This window comes from Centroberyx gerrardi, chromosome 15, assembly GCF_048128805.1.
Source record: "Centroberyx gerrardi isolate f3 chromosome 15, fCenGer3.hap1.cur.20231027, whole genome shotgun sequence".
In the NCBI taxonomy this organism is placed as follows: Eukaryota; Metazoa; Chordata; class Actinopteri; order Beryciformes; family Berycidae; genus Centroberyx; species Centroberyx gerrardi.
The window spans coordinates 17,629,185-17,639,307 of NC_136011.1; the positions used below are offsets into that span (position 1 = coordinate 17,629,185).

At 41.7% G+C, this 10,123-nt stretch overlaps 1 protein-coding gene across 3 annotated transcripts in view; it reads left to right on the plus strand.

Annotated features, from left to right (window-relative positions):
* The window catches only part of LOC139929194 (SH3 and PX domain-containing protein 2A-like), a 47,584-nt gene extending 39,651 nt beyond the window's left edge, over nucleotides 1–7,933 (plus strand). The window contains exons 9-14 of one of the 3 annotated variants that reach the window (XM_071922015.2): nucleotides 618–701; nucleotides 2,548–2,665; nucleotides 2,792–3,120; nucleotides 3,976–4,025; nucleotides 4,220–4,339; nucleotides 4,457–7,933. In XM_071922015.2, the coding sequence (XP_071778116.2) occupies nucleotides 618–701; nucleotides 2,548–2,665; nucleotides 2,792–3,120; nucleotides 3,976–4,025; nucleotides 4,220–4,339; nucleotides 4,457–6,406 (2,651 nt within the window). In that variant the 3' untranslated portion in view covers nucleotides 6,407–7,933. The remainder of the gene's footprint in view (nucleotides 1–617; nucleotides 702–2,547; nucleotides 2,666–2,791; nucleotides 3,121–3,975; nucleotides 4,026–4,219; nucleotides 4,340–4,456) is intronic. The other 2 variants (XM_071922017.2, XM_071922016.2) reach the window with 2 other exon arrangements.
* Nucleotides 7,934–10,123: the final 2,190 nt, after the last annotated feature.

Here is a 10,123-nt window from a genome sequence, read left to right on the forward strand (position 1 = left end):
TACAGCTGTTAAGTTTTACCTTCCCTCTCCAAGCCTACAGTATCTCACAAATTCTGTCTGGTATTTCCTCGGTCTTGGAAATTGAGAAGAGCATTCAGTGATGAAAGTGCTTTTTCTCCAATAAGATAATTTATATAAGCTTCACCTTTTATAGTGTTGGGGTATGACAGGAGATGTCTCGTCATTCTCATCTCCGGTGTTTTAGCTAACAAAAGGCCTGCTGAATTATAGACCTGCTGAGGCACACAACTCCATCCAGCGGTATTCTCAGCTGCCCTATTAATTGGATGGCATTCCTGCAGCAGCAATGTGTGTCCCAGATGCTCTAACACGACAGGATGGGAAAACCATGCTAACAACATCCTAATTACAAGCCACAGAGAAGACGACTTGGTTTAACACTTCCTCTGTAACCTTCACTCACCCATCCAACCCATCCATCCATCCTAACTGTCCGCCATGTTTCGCAATGTGGTCTTGTTTTTATGTCCTCCATGTAGCTAATAATGGGGCTCTTTTGGTTGGATCCATGTTGTGTGTGTGTGTGATGTTTGTGCTTGCTCTTCATGTTTCCCATGTTTGTTTATTGTTGTCTGGTCACCATGTGTGTCTGTCAGTTACTAAGCGACATAAGGCCCATCTGAAGAGGCTGGACCGGAGATGGACGTTGGGGGGCGTCATCAGCAGGCAGCAGAGCCGAGGTGAACTGAGACAGACGCTGCATCACCTCCTCCCTCCCTCCCTCGCTTTGTTTTCGTTCTCCTCACCTCACCTCATCTTGTTGTCTCTTCTATCCTGTAGCTTAGCTTGTCCCTCTCCAAATGCCTATACTTGTTCAGTCTTGCATCCCATGTTGTCTTCCAGCGAATGCATTTATCATGAGCCATAACCCACAACAAGTAACCACTAACTGACATTAATATGAACTGAGCCTGGAAAGCAAAGGTGAAATCAGCAACTTTATATACACCAATTATAGAGACTGAACTTACATTATATTACAAAATTGCTCCATGTAAGCGTTTTATTATAATTAAGCACTGTGTGCCAAAACCAATCTTTTCTGAATTACAGCAAAAAACTACCCACTCATCTAAACGTGGTGCAGTAATAGACCTTCGAATGCCACATTTTGTACTTTGGAAACATATTTGGCTTTTTTTATGAGCAAGTGAAACTTGCATATAGTTTTCTACGGAGTGTGAGGTGGAAAATCAGACATTTATCATGTTGTGGTGCTGACAGCAACCAAGACTGCTGATAGACAAGCAAGACTTTTTACAGTATTTGTCTATCAGTTGGTTAGTTAAATAATCAAAATGATTTGCTCTTGCACATGTCCCTCTTACCGAGGCCAAGGGTTTTTTGAGAGGAGATGCAGTTGGATTGCTGAAGGATTGCTGAGGCATGAGGATAGGCTATTTGAGTTCAGCCCAAGATTTGTGTTTGGCAGCGGTTCCCAGAGAACTCAGTGCTGCTCTCTGGAGTGGAGAGGGAGAGATTTTCCACCCTAGTATTGAAATCCTGCTTTGTAAAAAAATAAATAAATAAATAAAAAAGTTGATATTGTGCTGACTCCACAAAAATAGTTCATAACAGTGATGCAGGCGAAGCATGTTGTGGTTAACATAATATCTGATTCAGAGTTTCCTCCACTGCTGGATAGTGTTTGTCAAAGAGGTTAAGGGGAGCCACATTGAACACGGTTGCTAAGAGGGAAACAATCTACCAGCTCTGAAACAAAAAGGCCGGAAGCCCCAGAATTCAGGGGAGAGGAAAACAAAGTGTACAGAAATATCCTGTACCCATCTATTTACATGGCTGTGCATGGAACCTGGTTTTTGCCAGTGAAGGGAGTTACTATCCCACACCCATTCAGTCCCTTCAGAACCTTGTGAAAGGGTGGAGAAAAAGGAAAATGGAAAAAGTTTGACCAGAATGGCCTCTCTTTCTCTTCTCCACTGCCTTATGAGCACACCTCTTCTCCCCATGCTGTCTGTGGTTGGACAGGAAAGGCTGTAATGACAGGAAATGCTGTCACTGACTGTGCCCCTTGGCCTCCTGGGACAGCACAAATCAGCATGGGTCCTCTGTTCTCGATCATGTGCTGAGTTAGGGGACGCTAGCTGCCACAGAGCTAGGTGTCCTTTATTTAGCCCTCTAAATTACTGTATATTTACTATTAGGACACCAGTGCCCCACACTGCCACACTGCCCCATGTACTGTAGTTACCCTTGGTCAAATTGAAAACCAGCAACTGTTGTCAGACTTGCTTTACAGTGGTTAATATCATTGTGTACTATATATGTATATTTGATAAGAAATATATGATATTGGGAGGAATATGGAATACGATATTCTTATCACTGCATAATGATGGTGCTTACAGGTCCACAGAAAGGTTTAGATATACCTCTTCTTTCTCTTTATTTCCTTTATTCTTCATACAGATGAGATCCCTTGACGTTTTTTGTTATGTCAGATGTTTCATGGCTTTCAGAATCTGACCTTTGTTCTCATGCTCCTCTCTGCTTTGGCCTTGGCAGAAGAGAAGTACATGACAGTGCAGCCCTACTCCAGCCAGGGCAAGGATGAAATTGCTTTTGAGAAAGGAGTCATTGTGGAGGTGATTCAGAAGAACCTGGAAGGCTGGTGGTTTATCAGGTAAGCCTCTGCTTACATTTACTTAAAATTTGAGGGCAGACATGTTTGACGATTTCATTACACATAGCTTATCTTTCTAATCCCACATTCTCTCTTTTTCTCTCTCCCAACCAACCGACTTCCCAGGTACCAGGATAAGGAGGGCTGGGCTCCAGCCTCCTTCCTGAAGAAGGTGAAGGATGACTTCTCTCCCCGTAAGAAGACAGTGACGGGCCCAGTGGAAATCATTGGCAACATCATGGAGATCAGCAACCTGCTTAACAAGAAAGCCCTGAGTGAGAAGGACGTGCAGACTGAAGGCCTCCCTGAGAGCCCCCAGGTGGCCAGGAGGGAGATCAGCTTGCCCATCCCATGCTCTGACTCCAGCCCTGGTAATGCCCCGCAGGAAGGAAAAAGCAAAGCAGAGCCTGCTTCACCAGCCATAGCACGTATTGCCCCTCATCGAGTGGAGATTGGTTAGTCATACCACTGTGAATGTTTGAATTTCTCACAGTATCTTGGGATTAACAGTAGTGTGTAATGTAATACATAGTTAACACTGTAGAATAATGAAAGTTTACGAGCCTTAAACTATGAGTTAATGTTGAATTAAATAACAATAAGTTACTTATATTCTTATATTTAAACTGAATTGTATATTATTAATATGACATCAGTCAGCTACTAATGTTATATTTATTTCCTTTGGTATAAAACAATCATGGACCGGCTGGGCTGGTGAACATGAGTGTGATGTGCACAGTTTACTAATGTCACATTACATGATTTCTGGGTATTGAAGTTTAGTTTTAGTTCTAGTTTTAAGTTACCTCTCATTGTCATTTGGGGCTGCCAACACGTAAAGCTTTAACATTAGCTGTTTGAACCAGCTGAAGTCACCTAACGCTAGTGTTAGCTAGCAGACAGCTAACAAACAGTTTTACTGTCAAAGAAGCACCACTGAGGATATTAAGCATAATGTTAGCATATTATTATTACTGAAGATAAAGGCTGTTAATGCTAACAATTAACAATTGGACTTTGTTAGTTTGGAGATAAATATAATGATGATCAACAAATTTCAAATTGATTCATCATTTGAAAAGATTATGTAGGTCTAACTATCCTGTACATGTATTAACATAGGTAATGATGTAGTAGCCACAATAGTATTCTTCACTTATGAATCATATGTAAAATGTTAACCTGTCATTACTAATTACTTAATTACTGTTATTGAATTCTTCATTAACTCATAGTTTAACGTGTATAAACTCACTGTTCTAAAGTGGCACCAAACAATCTTAGATTTTTCTCTCATTGTTTCACAGGTTCCCCAGTTCTCAGGCAAAAACCTCCTCCTCGAAGAGATGCAACCCTAGTAAGTGTTTTTTGTTTTCTTTTTTCATTGTCCAATGAACAGAAGAAAGGTGTCACATCTATAGCTGTTAATAAATGTATGCCCCTTGGGAGCAACTTTCACTCTCAGTGTGCAGAAAGAGTTTTTTCTCCATACATATTCTTGGTTGTACAGCAAACATTGTGTCTAACAGTGCCAATCTCATTTCTGCTTAGGGATTTCAGATGCCCTCCCCACCAGAGCCCCCTACAGTTGAAGCAGAGTATTACACCATTGCAGAATTTCAGTCCTGTATATCAGATGGTATCAGTTTCAATGGAGGACAGAAAGCAGAGGTAAGCTCTTTTTTGCAAGGTAAAGTCCAATAACAAGATGATCTTTTCCACATTATAGTATGAGAAAATACTACCATATAAAGATTGAACTGACTCTTTCTTGAACCTGTATTTTAGGTGATTGAAAAGAACTCTGGTGGATGGTGGTATGTCCAAATAGGAGAGAAGGAGGGCTGGGCTCCCTGCTCCTATATTGATAAACGTAAAAAGCCCAATCTGAATCGTAGAACAAGCACTCTGAGCCGCCCAAAAGTTCCACCTCCAGCTCCACCTGTCAAGAAACAAGACTCAGTGGAGACTGCACCTCCCAGTAGCCCTGGGTCTGAGGCTCCAGAGTCCCCTGTGTCTCCTGGGAGGCCTGTGTATGAAGAGCCAGAATATGATGTTCCTGCCATCGGTGATCTGGACCTGGAGTCTGAGTTTGCGTTTCTTAGGGGAGATGGTTCCTTAGTGGATGGAAAGTACGAGGATGCTTCTTCAGAGAAGGGGTCCCATCTGTCTCCCAAGCCCTCCCCGGCTTCATCGCTCCACAGTGCCTCCTTCAAGATGGGTGAGTCATTCGAAGATGGCCATGAGGCAGAGGGGGAGGTGGAGGGAGATGAAGAGTGTATCTATGAGAATGACGGCTTCAGGCCCTTCAAAGAGACTCCAGAGAGGCAGTGCAGCAGGGACTCAAATTCGTCCAAGACAAGTGTCCTATCAGAAACTGGCAGGACTGCAAACTTAAAGCCAACATTAGGAGGAAGGAGACCTGCAGGGATCAAGCTCAAGATCGACTTGAATGGGAGCCCATTTTCAACCAAAGCTGAGGAGGCCTCCAGTCCTAAATCTGCCTCTACTGAGTCCACCCCAGATCTGTCCCAGCATTCCAGACCTAAGAAAGACCAAGAGGAGAACAAGGTATCCTCCCCCACCAAGTCATCCACTAAACTGAAGCCAGTGGTGAGGCCTAAACCGCAGCTGGCCAAGGCCTCCAGTGCAGAGAAGATGGACATCAGTACCCTGAGAAGACAGTTACGGCCAACAGGGCAGCTAAAGAATGGCACCAAAACCTCCAAAGGTGAGGACTCTGAGACAGCTTCAGTTGTTTCCTCTGAGGACTCCTTCTCTTCTCAGAGCACGTCCGATCTCTCCTCCATCTATTCCAAGGGCAGTCGGGGAGACTCTGATCTGGAGGGCTGCAGCCTTTATCGCACCACAGATCCCTATGAGAAGGTCCAAGACTCTGAGCTCAGCTTCCCTGCCGGAGTGGAGGTGGAAGTGCTGGAGAAGCAGGAGAGCGGCTGGTGGTACATTCGCTGGGGTGACACAGAGGGTTGGGCTCCAACTTACTACCTGGAGCCCACCAGGCAACAAGATGACATGGCAGGGTCAGAGTCCGATGGCACCCCCACCAAACCGGGAAGCCTCAGCAAGTCCAACAGCCTGGAGAAGAATGAACAAAGGGTACAGGCCTTGAACAACATCAATCAGAACCTGAAGAGGGTTACCCCACCCATCCCCTCCAAGCCACCAGGTGGGCTCTCCAAACCCACAGGCCTGTTCAATGGATCACTGAAGCAGAATAGCACTAAACAGCAGCAGGTTGTCAGACCCCAATCTGTCTTCATATCAGCCCCCATCTTGGATGGACCCAGCCCTGTTGGCTCTCTCAGGAGGAATGAGTCCCTCAACTCCACTGACCACCCACGCTCAAGCCCCACTGTGCGACGCAATGCCTCCTTCGGCACTGTGCCACGCAGCCCAGCGCCAAACAACTTAGCACTACCCAACAGGAATAGATCCGGTACCGGCAGCTCTGAGTCTCTCGGCCACAGCTCTCAGAAGAACGCCCTCCTTGTGTCCACAGTGAAACCAAAGCCCCACATCATCCATAACAACCTCAGAGAGATATATGTCTCCATAGCAGATTACCATGGCGACGAGGAGACCATGGGATTTCCAGAGGGGACAAGTCTGGAGGTTCTCGAAAGAAACCCCAATGGCTGGTGGTACTGCAAAGTTCTGGACAATGGCAGACCTAGGAAAGGATGGGTTCCCTCAAATTACCTCGAGAAAAAGCACTAACACTCATGTTTGGAGCTGGCAGAACTCTGTACATGCGTGTAAAGACTACTTAAACAGACACATTTATTTTGTGAAAAAGATTAACACTAAGATGTTAAGTAAGGATTTACAACTTAACCGGTACCTCTGCCAACCTGAGCAGCCAAATCAAACAGTGACTTCAAAATGAAATGAGATATCCCATAAAATTAATCTACATGATACAACACCTGAGACATTTGGAGCAATATTGGGACTTGGTAAGCCAAACAGAACACCAGGAAGAGCAAGAATGATTTAGGGTTAAGTAGTTTGCTATGCTATTCTTCAGTGATTACCTTTAACTTGAAATAACATATCTGAAAGTGATTGAATCCGTTGGTGTTCAAACCTTGAACATTTTTGTAAGTTTATTATTATATATTTTTTATTTTTAAGCATTTAAAGCTTATTGCATGTTTGAAACGATTCCATTATCCTGACAATGCCTTGGGCTGTTAAAAATAACAAACATTTTCCTCCCGTATTTTTAAGAAAAAAATCTCAATCGTCGCCAAAGCTGCTTTGTGTTAGTCTCATCTTGATATTGTCTATTTGCATGTTTTTTATATCCCTTTATATGTCACCTTCATGTGAAATATTTTACCCATTTTGTAATATTATTTGCCTAATGAAACAATCTGTGTGCATCTGTATGCAATATTTTCTTCCCTTAAATGTGTTGAAAAAATCCCTGATGATTTCCCTGAAATATATTGCCTTAAAATGAAATTTCAGAAGCTATTGTCCAAATTCAGACTTCCCTAACTTAGCAACCAACAATATTTATTCATTACTTAAAACATAAAAATATTTTTCTTATTATTACTTATTTTATTATTAATGAATTCACTGATTCACATTTTGTTCACAACAGCAAAAACATTTCTAAAAACTACTCTGTTAATCTTGTTTAACTTTCAATTTCTGCTGGGCAGTAAATTTGACATAAATCTTTAACTGCAGTAGTATTGGGAAGCTCACTATTGTTTTATGTTAACTGTGTGACCAATGATAACTGAAGTGCCAAATGAATGAATTAAATAAATGCACTTTTGCACAATCATTAGTGCATTCTTTTTAATCTGCATTGCTCATAGCTAATGTTTGCCTACACATCAAGTTTTTTCTTGTGATTTGCAAGTGGAGCTACAGCAATGTTTGTGTACAACCTTATTTTTCTCTTCTTGTATTATTGGCAAGACATCTCTCTGTCATCTAATTTTAATTGTTTGATTAAATCAAAACAGACTGCGTCAAAACAATGATTATGCATGATCATCGTTTGAGTGAAAACATGTTAACCCTGGAAGAAAAAGTGTGAACTGCAATTAAAATAATGGAATCTACTTTCATACTGGCACCCATTTAGTAAGGAGATGTTATTTGAATCAGAAGTAAACCAAAAATGAGAGTATTTTGTCATGCAGCTCATGTAGGCCTCTACTTTTTAAGACAATGATACATGGGCTTCTTTTTGAGGCACTGGCCAGTATCGCCTGTAACAGAGATGGGAATAGGTAATGAATAATTAATGTGGTAAATTAATTTGTAATTAATGTGGACTATAATAACCAACAGTATGAAAACTGGTGATAATTATTGGTAATATTACCATTTTTGTTCAGTTCAAGGTTAGTATAAAATATATTAATATGAAATATGTTCATATCAAGGTCTGTTTCATTTTTTACTTCTTTTAAACATTATGCTTAGCCAAATTATGGTAATGCCAAATCGGTTTACAATCACATCTGGACGTATGCAATACAACTGAAGCAGTTTTCCAGCTGGATGCAGTATTTTATGCAAATAAGTTAGATCACACTCTGTTGCCAAACTTCACTTTTGTGTTTTTTAACCAGAGAATTGAACCAGAGAGTGCTGCATTTCGCTTTGATTGGCTTCCTCTGACAGCTTCTGCACATTCGACTTTGGTTTAGATGGTTTTTGTTCAGTGGTCACTGGCCAGCTTAACTTAGCATCAACTGACAGAGCAAAACTTTGGGTTGTAAATGTGGAGTGTCAGTCTATGATACTTTAGGCTTCAGCTATAATAAGAGTATCACCAAGTCAAAACACCAGTGCAGTTTCCAATGTCAAACAGTGTATTTTGCAAAAAATGTACAACCCACAGGATTTTCATGTGAAATATGTTCCCATGGGCTGTTTCCTCTGCGGGTTTTATCACGCTCTGACTAGACTCCTCAGCTTAGATAGTAGAGGTATGAGTGTCTGTTGATCATCTGTTGTTTTACATGTTTGTCTATTGGCTCTGCATGCACATGTAAATGATAGACCACAGGAATAAGAGAGAAGAACAAAGAAATACAACTTGTGCAGGTGAGATAAAGAAACCCCAAGAGGCTTATAAATACATCTCACCCCAAAGATAGAGCTGGTGTGTCGAAAGGCGGCATAACTGATAAGTTGATGTATGTATTATTCCCTCCTCAGAAACACTCAGAAACATGCAAAATAACTATTCATGTTAGACATATTTATCTCGCACCTTTGAGATTAAGTAGCCTACTGCATGTCAGTGAAGTCCAAAGCTTTCTGTTTCTGTCTGAAAGTTCAAAATCAGCCAACTCTACCATGAAAATAGTAATAAAGTAATGAAGTAATCTATTCATAAGGCAGTGCTAATATTGTTTGAAAGTAAATATTTTAGATAATGGCTATTAGTGGTTGAATTGCAATCATGCACTGGCATTATTCTGGATGGCTGACACAGTAACACTTTACTGATTGTGTTTTCTGTGCTGTGGGAACTGAGGTGTCACAACTCTTTATTCCCACTGGAGGGCAGCAGCACTCAGCAGCTCAGTGCAGACTGAGCACAGCAACACAGTAACCTTCACCTCCAGCTTCATCAACACACAAATTAGATATTGTGGGAGTCAGATCAGTCAATTGATATTTTTGACTATTTACAGGTTTTTCCTTTTCTGTATAATTGGCCCTCGGCACAGCAAATCGGATGGAGGAAAGGACTTTTACATCAAACCGTAAACTCACAGCTTAAAGCCTGATGTCTAGTTAGGATTCAAAATCAATAGCGCTGTGCCTTTCTTGAATACAAATCCGATACGCTAATAGACAGCGTGTATATTTGACCAAACAGCTGCCTAGAAGAGATATCACAACACAACTCAAACAAGTCTGCCAAGCCCTTAAGCCTTTGGAAGGAAGGCGGCCAGGTTCACTGAGAGGTCTGAGTGGAAAGTCTGGGTGAACACAGACACCAGTGAGATATACTGTATTCATGTCACTTGCACAGACCCTGGCTGTGTATTTCCCTCTCACCTCCACTGCTGCCTGTTTCATGTCCAGACGTCATGGGCTGTATTTGTGCCTATTGGAGTGCAGCATAAAACAGTGCTGCATTAGAGCCAGGCCTGCAGGGTAGTAAATAACAGATGATGTTCGCTCTGGCCAGGTCTACATACCACGGCTCTAAACACTTTCTCTGTGAGTTATAGCTGTTTACTAAAAGCCCTTGCCTTTGTTATTCATACAGTATGGTGGGATGTTACACAAGAAAACTACTGTGGAGAATGATCTTGCTGAGTATTAGGCATCTGAGAGATGACTGCCTTTTTGTTCTTTGACTATTGCCCAAATTTAATTTTCTTGGTAAAAAGGTTATTTAATCATCAAACATCTATACCCGGCTATAATGTAAAATATAGACAT